Source organism: Telopea speciosissima, chromosome 4, assembly GCF_018873765.1.
Source record: "Telopea speciosissima isolate NSW1024214 ecotype Mountain lineage chromosome 4, Tspe_v1, whole genome shotgun sequence".
NCBI lineage: Eukaryota > Viridiplantae > Streptophyta > Magnoliopsida > Proteales > Proteaceae > Telopea > Telopea speciosissima.
The window spans coordinates 51,138,492-51,157,856 of record NC_057919.1 but is presented as its reverse complement, the minus strand read 5'-3'; the positions used below and the strand labels follow the sequence as shown (position 1 = coordinate 51,157,856).

General features: G+C 40.6%; 1 protein-coding gene across 1 annotated transcript in view; it reads right to left on the bottom strand.

The window, feature by feature from the left end:
* Positions 1-19,053: 19,053 nt before the first annotated feature.
* Positions 19,054-19,365, bottom strand: part of LOC122659382 (ethanolamine-phosphate cytidylyltransferase-like) — a gene marked incomplete at its 5' end in the record, with an annotated part of 30,059 nt that continues 29,747 nt past the window's right edge. Inside the window, one exon of the mRNA XM_043854494.1 lies at positions 19,054-19,130. Within this exon, the coding sequence (XP_043710429.1) occupies positions 19,059-19,130 (72 nt within the window). The remainder of the gene's footprint in view (positions 19,131-19,365) is intronic.

The following is a 19,365-nucleotide window of genomic DNA, read 5'->3' as shown; positions in this document are numbered from 1 at the left end:
ACAATCCACCCCGGAAGTACAAAGATGTACAAAGATTTGAAGAAGTATTACTGGTGGATGGGAATGAAAGCAACCATAGCAATATACGTGTCCAAGTGCCTCACCTGTCAACAAATAAAAGCGAAGAGACACCGACTGTACGGATTATTGTAGCCACTTCCCATACCTGAATGGAAGTGGGAAAGGATAACTATAGATTTTGTGACAAACTTTCCCAACACCAAGAAGGGCATGAAAGCAATTTGGGTGATTGTAGACGGACTAATAAAGGCGGCACACTTCATATCGATCAAGATAAGTTACCCAATGGAGAAGCTTGCCCTTAAATATATTGAAAACATAGTTCGGCTACACAGTGTGTCTGTCAGTATTGTGTCTGATAGAGATTCTCGGTTCACCTCAAGGTTTTGGAGAAGTTTGCAGAAGACATTGGGATCTCAACTAAATCTTAGCACAGCATTACATCCGCAGACAGACGAACAATCAGAAAGAACCATTCAGACTCTAGAGGACATACTCCAAGCCTGTGTTTTGGAAATGAATGACAGTTGGGATGCTCACATACCTCTGGTGGAATTTGCATACAATAATAGCTACCACTCCACCATTGGCATGGCACCATTCGAAGCACTTTATGGACGGAAATGTAGAACTCCACTTTATTGGGATGAAGTTGGTGAGCAGAAATATCTCAAACCCGAAATGATTCAAGTGACCTGCGACAAGGTGGATGCTATAAGAGGGAAGATCAAGACAGAAAAGTTATGCGGATAATAGAAGGAAGGACATCGAGTTTGAAGTCGGAGAAAAAGTATTCCTTCGAGTATCCCCAACTAAAGGATTGCTATGTTTCAACAAGAAAGGCAAGTTGAGCCCAAGATTCATTGGTCCTTACAAAATTCTTAATAAGGTGGGACCCGTAGCATACCAACTGGCGTTACCACCATCTTTGTCAGGCATCCACGATGTTTTTCATGTGGTGATGTTAAGGAGGTATATTAACAACCCGACACATATACTGTCAACTGAACCTGAACAGTTGGTTATGGATATGACCTATGAAGAACAACCCACGAAGATATTGGACAGAAAGGAGCATAACCTCCATAACCGCACCGTCGCCTTTGTAAAGGTTCGATGGAGAAACAACCCGATAGAAGAAGCTTCATGGGAACATGAAGAAGAAATGAAAGAGAAGTATCCCCAACCCTTAGGATTACAAGGTAACCAAATTTCGAGGACGAAATTTACCGGGCCCTGCAAGTGAAAGAAACCCTGCTGTGCTTCGTCCTACAGCACAGACAAGCTGTGGACAGCACTATGGACCTGATCTGACCTAGGGTCAGGTACAACCATTAAAATGACTATTTTACCCTTTATGCCACTGACACTGGTTGAGGCATCGGGATAAGAACCTAATGCTCAGTGCGAGCCCTGTGATCCCAAATGAGTACCAACCAAGTACTAGGTCAACCCAGTAAGATTAGGTTAACTCTAGGAGTACCAGCGATAGACTGAAACCCTAATATGACAACTTTTGATTTACATCTAGGAATTGATCCCACGCTCGAGGACAACAATCAGACTGCTGTTGGAGCTGAGTTTGCTAACGAGTATCTAGAACCCAACTCAGGTGAGTGAATAATAATATCATATGTGCAAGTGTAATTATGATACTATGTTGGCTAATCAGAATTGAATCATTTATGTTGTGTTATTTATTTATGTTCCAACTACTCAAATCACTACATAATGACAGTCTGTTGATCAACACTGAATTCTTATATGATGATTGTGATTGTTAGACTAGATGCCGTAGTTGACTTGGAAATGAGGCCCATGGTAGCCCGTAGTATGGGATGCGGTTGACACCACCTGACTCATACGATGCCATATAGACATGGGGCTAGAGTTTCATCACCCGTGCTACGCACCCTTGCCAACAAGGGTTAAGGTGTTTGATGCTTGTGGGGGCGACTATCAAAAAATGAGAAAAGAGAAAATGAAATGAATAGAACACCGGAATGGTGCATATGGGCTATAAGCCAGAAAAGAAAAGAAAAGAGAAAAGAAATGGATTATCCCACGGGTTAATCACAGAGGGCTGGTCGGGCTGACCTTGGTGACTGATGCGGGAGCTGACTAGTCCTCTCTGACAACTTAATGGGTGTATCGCGGGAAGGGGTTAGAAGCCCGCACCAGAGATACATGTATTGGGGATTGTAGTAGTACTAACTTAACTTAGTTGTATTGTTAGGTGGCTAATAAATAATCTGGACTCACACATCATGTAGGATCATATGAATTGTGAATTGTGATTGCATATGCATGCATGATTGATGTTATTTGCTCACGAGCTCAGTGGGGCTCATATTCTGTTGTACAATATTTTTCTTAGATGATTTTACAGATCGATGCCAGTGTGGCATGGAGGCTTATCTCGAGGAGGAGAATCCTGGTTATTACGATGATGTTGGTGTGGACCCCGACAGAGGTCATACGATCCTGCATACTTTCTCGGTAGTCATTGATGAAGACCGTTAAGGAGTGCTTCTGATGTTTTGGTGTGGGAACTCCTTTTTGTTTTGCTAGGAGCTTTCCCTGTTCTGACTGTGGATCAGTTGTAGTTTCTTTTTACTTCTTTTTTTTGGGGTTAAGTATGCTCACCATGTATATGTCTATATATGTAGTTCTATACTTATCAGTTCAGTTTCTTTGTTTATGGGTGCAGGGAAATGTACAAACAATCTTTCTTATGTATATATTATCATCATTTTCCCGTATTGCTATGCTTCCTTTTATTATTGAATTGTAGTTTTTCTGTAGCACTTTGATCTTACTTATGGTAACGAGATGAATGTGGTTCCGTGAATGTAAGCACTACTTCTAGATCCGTGGGATTTGGCGGATTGTCATTATGCAATTCGGGTCACCTACCCAAACCTCCTAGGGGGTGGTTTGGGGTTTGACATCATAGCTAGTAAGCAAGCGACATTTTTAGATGGTCTCACCGAGATCGGATCCAGTGGTCATAAAGGAAATATCTAATTACCAGCTACCCTCTGCACCCACAGAAATTTCAACCGACGTACCCACTGAGGAGCAACAGCCTCAAGAGCCTAGACTAAGTGGGAGGTCTATACGACCACTGACTCATTTGAATCTTCTCATAGAGGGAGATCAAAGTGTGGAAGAATTCCACATGGTGTATGATTGTTCAGACATGGATCCTTATACATATGTTGAGGCTCTAAAGGATGTTGACTCAGATAAATGGAAGGAAGCAATGCACTCTGAAATAGACTCTATGTATTCTAACCATGTCTGGACTCTTGAGGATCTGCCACAAGGGGTGAAAATCATTAGCTGTAAATGGATCTTCAAGAGGAAGAGAGGTATGGATGGAAAGGTGGAAGGTTTCAAAGCAAGACTGGCGGCAAAGGTATACACTCAAAAAGCGGGTATCGACTACGATGAGACCATCTCACCAATAGCGATGATTAAATCCATTCGGATTCTATTATCGATTGTTGCATACTATGATTATGAGATCTGGCAGATGGATGTACATACCGCTTTCCTTAATGAATATGTTGATAAGGTCATATACATGGATCAGCCAGAGGGTTATGCTTCCCCAAGGGAGGAAAATAAGGTATGTAGGTTGTTGAGGTCCATTTATGGACTGAAACAGGTTTCCAGAAGCTGTTACATCCATTTTGATTAAACTATCAAGGAATTTGAGTTTGAGCAAAACATTGATGAACCAAGCATGTATAAGAAAATTTATGGGGGTGCCATCTGTTTCCTTGTCCTATATGTGGATGATATACTTCTCATTGGGAATGATGAGGAGTTACTTTCATCTATAAAGATGTGGTTATCCAAAACGTTCTCAATGAAAGATCTGGTTGAAGCCAGTTACATCCTACGAATTAAGCTTGTGAGAGATCACAAAAAGATGATGTTGGGATTGTCACAATCCACCTACATTGACAAAGTACTTAACAGGTTCAACATGCAGGATTCTAAGAGAGGTAATGTGCCTCTCATACATGGAATCGGTCTTTCCAAGTCACAATGCCCTCAAACTTCTAAGGATGTTGAGGCTATGAAAAGAGTTCCCTATGCTTTGGCAGTAGGAAGTCTAATGTATGCCATGTTGTGTACCAGACCTGACATTTATCACGTTGTGGGGATTATGAGCCGATATCAATCCAATCCGGGATAAGAACATTGGACAGCTGTCAAGGGGATCCTAAAGTATCTAAGGAGGACCAAGGATTACTTCCTTGTTTACAATTGTGATCAGCTGTCAGTAGTTAGATATACCGATTTGGACTTCCAGACTGACAAGGCTGATAGAAAGTCCACCTCTGAGATGGTCTTTATGATTGGTGGTGGTGCAGTGATTTGGAGGAGTGCCAAATAAAAATCAACAGCCGATTCCACAGCAGAAGCTGAGTACTTGGTAGCTAGTGAAGCAACCAAGGAAGGTGTCTGGCTCAAGAAATTCTTGACCGACTTAGGGGTGGTGCCTGAGCTAGTGGAGGAACCCATACCATTATTTTGTGACAATAGGGGAGCTATAGCACAAGTAAAGGAACCAAGAGCTCATCAAACGAATAAGCATGCGGAGCGGAAGTATCACTTAATTCGTAAGATCATTCAGCGTGGTGACATAACCATAGCTAAGGTTGACAAGGTAGATAATTTATCTGACCCTATGACTAAAGCATTATCTCCTATTGTTTTTGAGAAACATGTTGGGAATATGGGGATAAAGTTTATACGTAATTGGCACTGATGTACAAACTCTTTTTGAATTAATGAATTTAATTTTTGATTTGCATGATCAGTTGTTGAGCTCAGTTGTTGTCCATAGGTATTCATACCTAAAACTGTTCACCACTAGGGACGGGACTGGACATCCTGTTCGGCATGGTGGTCACACTGTGTGTGCTTAGGAAGGTTACTTTTCCAAGACACAAGTGTGAGTGTACATAGCGTGTGTACATTGGACTGGATGACTTGGGAATGTCACAGGTAGTATACTATTAGTTTATAAAGAAAATAAGATTCTCTTAAGTAGTTCTCAATTGGTCCCTTGACCTGAGGGGTCCTTATCGTTGCATTCAGATGTTGTGTGTTTTGGTGCATCAACGGTTGATGTCTCTCTGATTATATATCGGTGCACTGGATTCATAGTATCTGACTGTATTCGAAAGAGATGCCCAACATGGAATCCACAACCCCATACATTAGGAATATGTTAAGAAGAGTATTCTATATAATACTGGACACAAATCCGAATCTGGTAGCATTTTCAAAATGTTTTTTGAAATGTTTTTAGATATATATTTACAAACCATTATCTATTTTCTTGAACATTTTGTTTAAAATGATTTTTTCTTGGTCCAATCAAGGTAATTGAATCTCTCGATTGACGTATTGGTTCATTGAGGATTTACAGTCTCAAACACATGCCTTATATTGAACCATGCAACATTATTTTATGGGGGACTAATGCGTGTCTTATCTACTAACCTTGGGTGTTGATTGTTACACTTTGCTTGGCATCTTTGGTGATTGGACACTTTAGAAGCTGAGTAGAATCCCATTGCAATCCTACCCCTTTCCTTTTGGTTCCATTCACTTATGCAGCAAGGTTGATCATGATTTCCTTTTCGTGATCCTCTTATAAGATTGGATCTTACAGTAGGATGGAGGAGATTGTTAGAAAAGGAAAGATGTTGGGTCAATATTGGATATTTGATCCAATATTGAATTCCTCTAGCAATAGGGATCTTTCCGTGGTGGAAAAGATTTGATGGGTTGGTGATTGAGTCCCAATAGGAAACTCAATATTCCTTGCCCATGTTGCTACCAATTTGGGAGTGAGAGGGCAAATCACATATATTCATGAGATTGCCAAAATTCAAGAGGCACTCTCTCATCCTTGGAAAATCGGTGGAGCACTCCCCTTCCTAGAACCGTTCTCTCTTCCTCTCCCTCTCTTGGTGTTTGATCTTGGAGAAAGCTTGGGTTTTGAGAACCCTTGTGTGTGGAGAAGTTGGCTTGATCGTAGTGGGTGGAACGACTGAGAAATGGCTATCATCAGTTGGAGGTCTTGCATCTGTGAGACTTTAGGTAACGATCGATTCCCTTGTTACTCTAGATAATTTAATAGCATTCTCCATTGATAGAATCGATCCTACCAAGCTTCCGCAGATCTATGTTGATCGCCTTCATGAGCATCTCTCATCTAAGAATTTTTTAACTCCTTGACGTTGTTGTATGTAACTCTCATCTCAGAATTGTTGAATTCTTCTAATCTCTTCATCACTATTGTGCGTAACCTGAAAAATCATTCAAAGGTATCCACATCTGTTTGTCTTAAATCTTCAACATTTCAGGCATTTTCTCAAATCTCTCTCTTGAATTTTACCTAAATTGATATATGGGTTGCAATCTCTTAACTGAAATATATGACTTCTCCCAAATTGATATATGGTTTGTAATCTCTCACCTCTGTTAGTTCACATAGACCAAGATCCAATATACTAGGGTTTGGATCATACCTGAATGTATACAGAAAGGCAGCGGAAGAAGGATCAAAAGCCAAGCTTATGATTACGAGCACACGAACGAATCTCCACAATCACAATAGGTTTCTCCTCAGAGAACTCTACACCATAAATCCCTGGGAAGAGAAGGAATCCCAAAGAGAACACAAAACACTGGAGAGAGGGAGAATTTGGTTTCTCAGATGATTTGGTCTTAGGGTTACAGGCTTTCTATTTAAAGCCAAAACCCTAAGACCCATGCCCCTATTTAGACTCCCATTGGGAATCGACCAAAGAGGGGGGAAGAGACCCAACAACTTAAGTGGCTGGTTCTCTCCATGCGCAATAGGTCGGGTCGGGTCCAGCCTGCCCCTTGTGGGTGGCTTGGACTGGGCTGAACCGTGTTCGATTTACAACCTCAAATTCATTTGGGCTCTAATGAAGAAATTGGTTGTTTTCTATTATTTTTTGCACTTGAAATATATGGGCTCCGACCTTGCAAATTCGTTTCGGCTCTTATGAATGGATGTGTTGCATGATTACATGATTACATCATGAGCCATGTTAGTAGCTCCCTTTTGATTGTGTTGTGTTTTACTAAAAAATGACAGTTTTCTAGCTGGGCAGCCATTATACTAGTAATGTGGAAGTTTTATGTGATTGATCCTATTGAGAGAAAGATCACTGGACCAATACACCTGCCTTTCTCGGATTATTATCACATGTGATATGGATCAAGTCACCTATGGAAACATAATCGGTTGGGCATCATAGATAGTCTATTTCAGCCATGTAATATTCTATTCAATATTCTTGTATATTCTTTACATCACCCAATAGTGGGTTACCTTGTTTACACATGATTGTATGCCATGTATATATATCCCTATTGGGACTATCAATCAATCGAGGAATAACATTTACCCTAATATGGTATCAAGAGCCACAAAAGCTCCATCGAGCAAGCCTTGAACCAATTTTTTTTCTCCCTTCTCTTCCCTATTGCCATGGCCGAAGGAAATACTAATGCAGCCGATGGCAGCTCCTTTGTTGCTACGAATGAATCGCCCACCCCTCTTCCTCTATCTCCTTCCATCTCCCCTCCCTCTTTAAATCATGCTCACCATTATATTTCTCTGAAACTCACATCTAAGAACTTCATCTTCTGGCAAACCCAAGTAGAACCATTCTTAGACGGGCAGAATTTATTTGGCCACATTGATGGTTCCACCCCATGTCCTACAGACCCCACTGAAGCTGCGGCATGGCGACGTCAAGATTCCCTTATCCGTAGTATGCTTGTTTCCTCTCTGTCTGAGGAAGTCTTTCCACTGATTGTTGGTAAAAGGACTAGCCGTGACATATGGACCACTTTGCAGACTACCTTTTCCTCTCCCTCTGAGAGCCGACTAATGGCTTTGAATATGGTTTTGACCAATCTTGAACAGAAGTCTGATGAATCGGTGTCTTTATTTCTGCAGCGTGCCAAATCTATTGCAGATGAACTCACTGCTGCGGGTCACTCGTTACGCCCTAGAGCATTCAATCTTCATGTCTATCGGGGATTGAAGCCCGAATTTAAATCCATGGTGCCTTCCCTCTTGACAAGAACTGATGCGATTGGTTATGATGACCTACATGCCATGCTATTGAGTCATGAGTTCCTGCATGGCTCCTCTTTGAAGAAACTTACGATTACAGATGCTGCTGCTCCTTCTACTCAGATAACTGCAAACACTGTGCAACGTTCTTCTTCCTCTAGTCCCTCCGGCTCATCTCCACCAAACCATGGTGGTCGTGGAGGCCGTTGGGGCCGTGGAGGCCGTGGTGCTGGTCGTGGCCATGGACCCTCTACAGGATATGGACGGTTTTGGTGTTCCATCTGCAGGTGCACCAACCATTTTACGGATAGGTGCTTTTATCATCCACAGGCTGCTTTCCCTACCAACTCTCCCTACCCATTTCCCCCTCCATCCTCCCATCACACTTACCCAAACCCGACTTCCCATTTCCCATCTTATCCTCAAGCTAACCCTTCCCTCTTACCCATGCCTCACTTGTCTACGGCTTTACCCTGGTACCCTGACACAGGTGCATCTCACCATGTCACCTCGGATCTTCAGGATTTTTATTAGTATGACGAATACACTGATACGGATCAATTGCATGTGGGTAATGGTAAGGGTTTACAAATTTCTCACATTTGTTTTTCTTCCATTCCATTTTTTGTCATCACGTTCCTTTTATTTACACAATATTCTGCATGTTCTCTCTCTCTCGCAAAGTCTCTGTTATCTGTGCAAAAATTTTCTCAGGACAATAATGTTTTCTTTGAGTTTCACCCTTCCCATTTTCTTATGAAGGACCAAGTAACCAAGGCAACACTGCTTTCCGGACCGAGTAAGGATGGCCTATATGAGCTTCATTCCTCCCCTTCCCCATCTGCGCATTCTGCTATTCGTAGTTCACTTGATCTCTGGCATCACCGTCTTGGGCATCCAAATGAGCATCTCCTTAAGCATATGCTTCGTATGAATAATTTACCATTTAATAGTACTCGTCTTCATTCTATGTGTAAGGCTTGTCAACTTGGCAAAGCCAGTCTCGCCTTTCTCTTTCTTCTTCTAGTAGTACAAGCATGTTCCCTTTGGATTTAATTTTTACTGATTTTGGGGCCCTTCGCCCACCCTGTCAATCTCTAATCACCGCTATTATGTCATATTTGTGGATAACAATACCAAATTCATATGGTTTTATCCATTAATCCGCAAATCTGATGTATTTATTATTTTTCCCTAATTTCAAGCCTTGGTAAAAAGGTTATTTGGTAGAAAAATCAAAGCTCTGCAATCCGACTGGGGTAGCGAGTTTAAGTCCCTTCCCGACTATTTTTCAAAACTTGGAATCACCCATCGCATTTCTACGCCACATACCCATGAGCAACAGGGTTCCGTTGAGAGACGTCATCGACATATCGTTGAGACAGGTCTCACCCTTCTTGCTCATGGGTCTGTGCCACAGAAATACTGGCACTTTGCCTTTGAAACTGCTATTTTTTTAATTAACATAATGCCCTCCTCTGTCTCTCTTGGCATCTCTCCTTTCCAATTGGTGTTTCACAAAACACCGGATTATGGTTTCCTAAAGGTCTTTGGATGTTTGTGTTTTCCCTATTTACGGCCATTTAACCGTCACAAGATGGATTATCGGTCCACTGCATGTGTCTTTCTTGGTTACAGTCCTTCACACACGGGTTATAGATGTCTTGATTTGCAAACACAAAAATTAATTATTGCTCGCCATGTTCGCTTCGATGAGCAATCCTTTCTCTTCTTGGGTTTGTTACCATCATCTCCCATTTCCCCACGCTTTATCACCCACAACCCATCCCAACCATATCTTCACCACCACCACAACCGAACCCACCACCAGCCCCTTCATTGCACCCTATGCGGCTTAGGTCACACCGAAACTAGCCCCAGGCAAATATTTCTAATGCAGTTATTACTGAGCCCTCTTATTTTTCGCAGGCTAACAAGGTCCCTGAATAGAGGACAGCAATGGCGGAGGAGTTAAATGCTCTACTTAGAAACGGCACCTGGTCTCTTGTGCCCCGCCATGCTGCCATGAACCTCATTGGAAATGAATGGGTTTACAGAATTAAAAGGAAGGCTGATGGCTCCCTCGAGCGCTACAAAGCGCGTCTGGTGGCAAGAGGATTTCACCAACAGCATGGGTTGGATTACAGTGAGACGTTCAGTCCGGTTGTGAAACCAACCACTATTCGATGTGTTCTATCCATTGCAGTGTCCCAAGATTGGCCAATCAGACAGTTGGGAGTACAAAATACTTTTCTTCATGGTTCGTTGGATGAAGAAGTGTACATGTCTCAACCACAGGGCTTCATTGACCCGTCATATCCAGATCATGTGTGCAAGCTTCACCGATCTCTATATGGCCTGAAACAAGCACCACGTGCATGGTTTCATCGCCTCTCTGAGTTCCTAATCAGTTTGGGTTTCATTGGATCGAAGACTGATACGTCACTTTTTCTTCGCCGTTCTGGGGTTCATGTCTGTTATATTCTTATATATGTGGATGACATCATTGTCATGGGCAGCGATCCTTCTATGATTTACTCTCTCCTACATCGACTTGCCAGTGAGTTTTCAATTAAAGACCTTGGGGATCTTCATTTTTTCTTGGGCATTGAGGTCAAAAGACATCCCAAGGGCATTCTACTATCCCAATCTCGTTACATTTTGGATCTACTGCAGCGCACAGGAATGACTGGCTGCAAATCTGTTAAGACCCCCATGGCCACCACAACGACGTTCTCTGATTCAGGGGGTGCACCACTAACCGATCCCACTAAATATTGTTCAGTGGTGGGTGGATTACAATATGTTACATTGACGCATCCTGATGTGTCCTTTGCAATCAATCGCGCCTACCAGTTTATGCATTCTCCCACTGAGGAACACTGGCAACTCGCCAAGCGTATTATTCACTATCTGAGAAGCACCCAATCGGGCGGTCTTTTGCTTTAACGCTCTACCTCATGCTCTCTCCAAGCCTTCACGGACTCATATTGAGCTGGAGATGGGACTGACCGCAAATCCACTGGCGGATTTGCAATTTTTCTGGGTCCGAATCTCATTTCTTGGGTCTCAAGGAAGCAACGTACTACGGCCCGTTCTTCCACTGAGGCCGAGTACAAGGCCCTTGCTAATGCGTCAGCCGAGCTTGTATGGCTTGAATCTCTTCTTCTTGAACTTGGGTATCCTTTGTCTGGTCCACCAATCCTGTGGTGTGATAATCTCGGGGCGACATATCTCTCCGCGAATCCTGTGTTCCATGCACTTACAAAACATGGGGAGGTAGACTTCCACTTCGTTCGCGATCGGGTGGCAAAGAAATAGCTGCAGATCTTGTTTATCTCGTCCCAAGATCAACTGGCAGATACTTTAACCAAACCACTAGCACATTCCAGATTTGAAACATTGAGGGACAAGCTGAGGATTCGGTTACTCAACTCTCCACCTTGAGGGGGTGTATTGAGAGAAAGATCACTGGACCGATACACCTGCCTTTCTCGGATTATTATCACATGTGATATGGATCAAGTCACCTATGGAAACACAATCTGTTGGGCATTATAGATAGTCTATTTCAGCCATGTAATATTCTATTCAATATTCTTGTATATTCTTTACATCCCCCAATATTGGGTTACCTTGTTTACACATGATTGTATGCCATGTATATATATCCGTATTGGGACTATCAATGAATCGAGGAATAACATTTACCCTAATAGATCCTTACGAATAATAGAGATTGTTGTTTTCTTCCCTGAATATCTTGAATTGTATCTGGATGCACTCATGTAAATCTCTAAATTGTCGGGGGATTCACTCATGAAACTAATCGTGTAGCCTTATTATACCATTAGTGGATTAACTCACAAGCCTACTAGCATTTTTATCCCTGAATAACTTGATTCTATTCGAATGCACTCATGTAAATCCTTGTTGTGTATCTTTAAGTTATTTGCTCTTCAATGGAGATCCCTACAATAATAGCTTGTTGTTGGAACCCAAGATGTTTATTATTTTTCTTCTTATATTAGTTTTTTTCCTTGCCACTATATGACAAATCCACTAGTCATCCTCACTTCCAATGGGATAGAATTCTTTGTGAATGGTGATTGAGATGTGAGACTCAATCCCAGACACTCAAGTGAACTCAAAATAGCTATGATAACAACATACTTTAACGGATACATTTATTTTTCCAATTGTTTTTAGTAGAAGGTGCCCAAGAACATGGCTACCAAAACCCAACATACTATAAGAAAGTGGGACACTAATGCCTTTGGTAAAGATATTGGTTAGCTGAAAAAACAAAAGGTGCAAACACATTAGTGTCTAGTTGATACGTGTTTGTAATATCTTTGCTCATCTCTCTTTTACTCAAATGTCTATATAACCCACTTAGGTGACACAAATCTTAGTCCCAACCCATTCACTTTGATCTTGGCGTATCCAGTGCACGAGGCATTCGTCATTGCGGGCTCTGCAGAGGATCATAATGTATGCACCCTTAGCCTTGCTTTCACAAAGAGGCTGTTTCCAGACTCAAACATGTGACTACTTGGTAACATTGGAGCAAACTTACCGTTGCACCAAGGCCTGCCTCAACCCATTCACTTTGATCAACTATCAAAATTATGAAATTTGGATTAGGCAATGACAAGAATCAATTGAGCAAACCTCAACTTGATTGGTGATTGTTTTGCCTCTTTGTTGTTGGTCGGCAAGGCTTTGAGTTGAATTGAAGGTGGGTAATATATTTTCAGTTGTTCAATTAGGTCTCAACTTACTTTGTAACTCTTTCATGATAGAGGTTATGAAATAAGAATTAAAGAGAAAGCATGCAATAAGAATTGATGTTTTAATTATTGTAATATTCCATCATATTATGCAATATGTAAGTATTGAAAATAATGGCTAATCCACAAGGTGTTAATGAGGATGCATGCATGTAGCCTATGCTTGAATTCCTTTATTTCATGTTTTTACTTTTTTATTTTTTTGAATACTTAAAAAATGACCAATTCTCAAGGAGTGAATGAGAATGCAAAGTGGAGCAAGCCAATGTTGACCTATTTGTTATGATAATGTTGAACGAGGTTAGGAAGGGCAATAGAACTATCAGTACTTTTAACACAGCAAAGTGGAGAAACATTATAAATGAGTTCAAAGAGAAAACTACTGTCTCTTATAATATAGGACAGTTGAGGAACAAGATGAATAAACTGAATACTACAGTAGTTTTAAAGAGTTGTCAAAGACAACTAACTTTGATTGGAACAGCCTTACCCCAACTTGCACAGTTGATGATAAATCTGTATGAGCTATGCATATATAGGTATGCTTAGATTTTATTAGACAACTGCGTTGAAGGAGAAAATAGTCGTAATAAGATCATATTTTATTGATTGTGGGTGTTTGTGTATCTCATGCAAACTCTAAGTGCTTAAAGTTCAAGAAGTATGGTCTTCCACAATGGCCAAAACTGTGCATGTTATTTGGAGATACTTATGTAAGCGGTGATGGAGGAATGAGTCAGCACAATGCTTTGCCAACAAATGAGACAAATGACATGGAGGATAATGATGAGTCGTACGGAGAGTCTAGTGGTTTTGAGAGAGTCGAGTCTGTTGGCAAATTACAGTCCATGGGATCATCTAACACATGAATCAATTGTTTATCGTATTGGGTTTACAAGTATTGGAAAGTCTGGGTCAGCCCATGGTCTCACATGGTTGCCCATGAGAGCCCTAAATCAAAATTCGGATCTCCCATGGTTGCCCATGGGAACCTTAGTGAATCCCAATTAGGGTTTGGTATAAAAATTTCTTACCAAACCCTTTTTTTTCTTGTCCCATTAAATTATGGGATCTACAAGAACAGAGAAAAACATCTCATTTCCATCCCATGGAAAGAGGGAACCATCCTACACCCGAATGCGCAACGGGAAAATGGATCAATTCGGGTTTCTTTCACATCCCATGATTATCAAATAATTAATAAAACTTAATGCATAAAATAAACATTAATATCTACTAACCTATTGAGCCTTAAGCGTTGCTTCTCCTCCAGATAATATGGTTCATCCCCTAACGAGCTGATCAAGAAAGCCCTAATCTGGATCTCCTTGATGCAGTAGAAGATCCCTAAGCCAAACCAGAATATCTTCTCCAGAAAACTTGGATCCAATCCGAAAAAGCCAGGTTTTCGAAACCCTAACCTAATCTCACAACTCTAGTGAGCAAGAGAACAAAGGAGAAGAGAGAGAGAGGAGGAGAGAGAGTGTCAGGGGATGGATTTTCCAGAGGGGGAGGCAAAAAATTCTTCCAAGGCTGGAATGCTCTGGCTGACCCCCCTGGAGTGTTTAAATAGGTGAGGCTCTAAAAAGCCTCCTCATTCCCAATAAGAGTCTGACACTCTCTCTCATGTTTGACTTAAAACCCTAATGGGCTTAAGTGATGGACTTCTAATTGGTGAATAAGTATAATCTAAAAGGGAAGAATTATAATTAATTAATTTAAACATTAATAGGCCTTTAATTAATTAGCATCAAGCCCATACTAGTTTAAATAAATTAATTACTAATTAGCAAATCCCAAAAATACCCCTGCATACCAATTTATGCACTAACCCGCCACTAAATAACATCATCATCATGGAATCTAGGGCATGTACACTTGTACTGCCAAGGTGATCAGAATCCGTAAAACACGATTAAACTCTTTAATCAAAAGCATAATTATAAATTATCATTTTATGTGAAAATATGTTTTGCAAAAACCATTTAACAAAATGGTACAGGATCCTAATTCAAATCCAACCATCCACAGACTAACTCCTCTTAATGTTCCTCAATCGAGCAGTGGAGACCATGTTGAGTGAATCTTTAAATCACATAATATTAACACATTCCCAGAACACCGACTATAGTTCTCTTGAACTGCGGTCATTGGTGAACCAAAGAATATGCTAACATCATGCAATGACAAGGCCCTCTCAGGTACTGGGTCTCGGTGACACATGTCTATCCCAAACCTACATCTAGCAATAATACATGAGGCAATCGACAAAATAAGATTTTTCGCCAATACACACATCAACATATGCGTACTGGCATTCATACCCCAACATCAAACAAGTCTAGGCATGCCCAATGCGATGACCATATGATAAGGGCTGCCCAACCCAATCCCTAGTCGTGACTGCCAATTTAAAGTAATATCTATAGACACCCATTGCTCAAAAGTTTATATTGCATGTGATCATATTAAACAAAAATGTATGAAATGTTTAATACATAATAAACCGATCAAACCGGATTGAACTGGGTTTGATGGACACACATATCCAACAATCTATGTTACACCTGTGCCCAAAATCCGGGGCTAATTTGAATTTTCATAGTGGATGTTGCCCCGGTAACTGTTGACACTAGTGATTCGTGAGATGTTACAGTCAAGAGGTCAATTGGAAGTAATGGCAACTCCTCATGTGTGTGTGCCATGGGAAAGTTGAGCCGAGATTCTTTGGACCATAAGAGGATTTGGTGCGCATCGAACATGTAGCATACAGGTTGACATTGCCCCATCATTGGTAGGAGTCCATAATGTCTTCCATGTATCGATGTTGCAGAAGTACATCCTGGACTCTTATATGAAGGTGAAGTGGAATAATCTCTCTGACAAAGAGGCTTCTTGGGAGTCTAAGCTAGAAATACAAACAAAGCTCCCTCAATTCTTCAACCTCACAGGTAAGTCAATTTCAAGGACGAAATTCTTATAAGGTGTGGAGAATGTTACATCCACACTCCAGCTAATCTATTCTTAAACCCTTACTTGTAGATCAATCCCATGAGGATTAGACTTCACAATTGGATATATGCCTTGAGTGTTGAAGGTAAGATGATTCTTTACTTAATTGGATGATTAGACCTCATATCACTTTATTTAAATCCTTTAAACTACATGATATAATTTCCCTTCATGCAAGCTCTTTGATGTATATATATTGGTTTCTCAAGGATGTGAGCCCCTTGGAGAGGTAGTCACCCATCTCTCATGTGTGTGGGGGTCCCTAGGGTGCTTTTGAATCGCACGTCGAGCCGAGCGGGGTCGGACCGTGACAGAGGTTGGGGTCGGGGTGTGGGTGTAAGTGTAGCCAAAAACCTTCTTTTTAGATAGTGAGTTTTGCGTTTTGAGTTTAAATTTTTTAAATTTAATATTCGATTCTCCCATTACTGTATTCGTATACCATGTACATATATACGAATAGACACACCTCCTTGGAAGAGTACCTACCTGTACATATAGGTTACCTATATACGTATAGTTATACCTCTTCATGAAAGTGTATCAACTCTATATATACTATGTGAAGCCTAACGTTTTGTACACAACAGAAACGAGTTCTGTCTCTGGAATTGTCCATTCCAGAGACTCCTTTCCTTATTGTATTTTCTTAAAAAAACTGAGTGATAGTATAGCTGTTTGGTATCCCTCTGTACTCGTATTAGGTTCTGCAACCTATACGTTTAGTGAGTTGTTTCATCTTGGAGGGTTAGATGCAAGGTCAACCCTGTTTTGCAAAAATAGGGCATCTAAAACCTTAAGGAGAGTATCTGTTTGATACGACTCAGCTCAACCTGTTCGTGCTGTTCAGGATTCACTGCTTCTGTTGTGCTACAAATATTTGTCAAATCACTCCAACTCAAATAAGTTGTACAGTTTCTGCCTAGTATAACAAAGTTTAAGCACCAATCCAAAAACCAATGGCCTACCCCAAAAAATAATTAGAAGAAAGAATCTGTCAAGTTGCTTAGGGAAGTGAGATTAAATTAAAAGTAAAATAAAACCTTTTGCAATCATTATCCAATGTGACTGCATAAGTATCTTCAAATCACTCCAAATTTGGTTATTAAACTCTTTTTCATTTTGCAACCAAAATCCCATGGATTTAGAAAAAATAAAATAAAATAAAAATACATCTAAAAATATAATTGCCAAAATATGCTAATAACTAAGTGAATAACCCAACCATGATTACAAAATTTTACCTTTTCATTTTTAAACAATTTCACTTTCATTTTCTTCTTATTTACTTCCAACCTAAGAGAGCCAAAGTGCCAGTGGTAAGGTAATTACAAGGTGTACGAAAGAATCGATGTTAATAAACTGAAGTGGGTCAACAAATGTGGACAACCATCTAGTCTTTCATGTATAAAGACTAAAACTGGTAGAGCCGGGTAGAAAATAGCTTGCAGTTGGTGTAGTGACTTTCAAAGCAAAGTCGGGAAGTTGGGAAGTATGGCCATGGGAACTTCTCTGTTTTACTTTATATTTCTAATGTAATGTGTTCATTTGGGCCTGTAACTATTGTGAAGGACACTGTGACATTTTTTAACTGTAGACCAAGGTTCAAAATCCAGGTACCGGACTTAGGATCGGTCATGACCAATACCGATCTAATACCAATCTAGATCGGTCAAACTCAGCTTGGATTAGTCAAAAATAACCAAAATCCAGGTTTTACTGGATCAGACTTGGATTGATCAAAAATATTAAAAATCAATACAGATCAGTTAAAAATTCAAAAAAAGGGTCAAAATCCCCAAAATATCGATAAAAAACCCAAAAAAATGGCTAGTGAAATCGGATCGGCTGATCCAACCGAGTTGTCCAATCCAGGGAATGATCCAGTAAAACCTAGATGGATCGGTCTAATCTCAAGATCAGCCTCGACTGATACCGATCCAATCCAACGGATATCAGCCGATCCAATCTGAGATTATGAACCCATGCTGTAGGCTCCTTGTTTCTTAATAGCAGGAGCATAGATCGATGCTTCTACCTGACAATCAGCCTTCCTCTATCCATCATTGATATCGTAGCTGTATCCGGCAAAGATATCCAAATTACAGGCTTAGAAATCTGCTCTGGTGGTAATTAAATATAACTGAATCCTAAAATGTTACTTCAGTGATGGTGATTACCAATCGGGATCTTCTGTCGCTGCCTGCCAGTGCGGCCGGTGTGCAGCCACATAGGCAGGGCATGGAACCCACCTGGGCAGGGTACTCGGGCAATGAATATGGTAGTCATTTCGCCCCTGCCTGTGTGAGGCTGCACGCCGTCCACACGGGCAAGTGGCAGTAAAGGATCCAAATCCTGGTTATTACATGCATACACAGCTAAAGTCAGATGGTAACCTGATTGAAAGACATTTAACAAGTTCTTTGCAACCATATCTCGGACTCAACTGCTGGCAGATGCAATGGTTCATCGATCACAAACTTATTTTCTTGAACTTAGTCCCAGTAATGCATAAAGATATATTATTAAGATATAAGTACAATAAAGGAGCTTGGATCAACCATTTAATCTTGCAGAAGATTTCATTCACTGGGACCAAGTAGGATCCTCAGGACCTCATACTCCAGAAATATTACAACAATACTATAAACCCTTAAAAGGGGAGTAAAATGCAGCCTTATGTATTCCCTCATTTCTACAAACCCTAAAAATGGATATGTACGGTTGTGAACACAAGATTCCCGTGTCATAAAGGTAGGCGCACCAGCATCACAAGCAACACCGTTCAATTAGTTTTTCTAATTATCTAATATGCTACTCTGAGAAAATTACAACAAATTCAAGAAGGGAAAACAAATTGCACAAGATGATTTTCTAATGCCTTGGAAATGGAACACTGGACTATATGTGTTCTATTTTTTTCCTTTCCGGGAAATAAAAAAAAAATACAATGCCCCATCCCAAATTTCCAATGGTAGAAGGTTTCCACCAGCATAGGGCTGGGAGGGGGGGTTTGGATCGAAGAGGAGGGTTTTCACCGGGTTGGTTTGGATCCTTTCAGTTGGTTCAACTGTCCTATATTTAATCGCTTAGACTTCTGACACATATTTCTTCTCTGCATAGTATTGCTTCTCACGTTCGGTCTTCTTCGCATTGCGTTTCTACATCAACGGACAATGAGATTATAAGAAAAGAGAAATGATATGCTAAAAATTCGTTGGCAGTTAAGTGAAGAGATACTTCTAAAATAGAAGAAAGTTGGTGGCAAGAAAAGCAGACATGCGTATGCATAATGAATAACCTACACAAGTGGGAGGATAGATCCAAGAACTGGGATAATAAACCTTTTTTTAACAATAAAACCATGGACCATAAATTCAGCTCATACTAAGAATA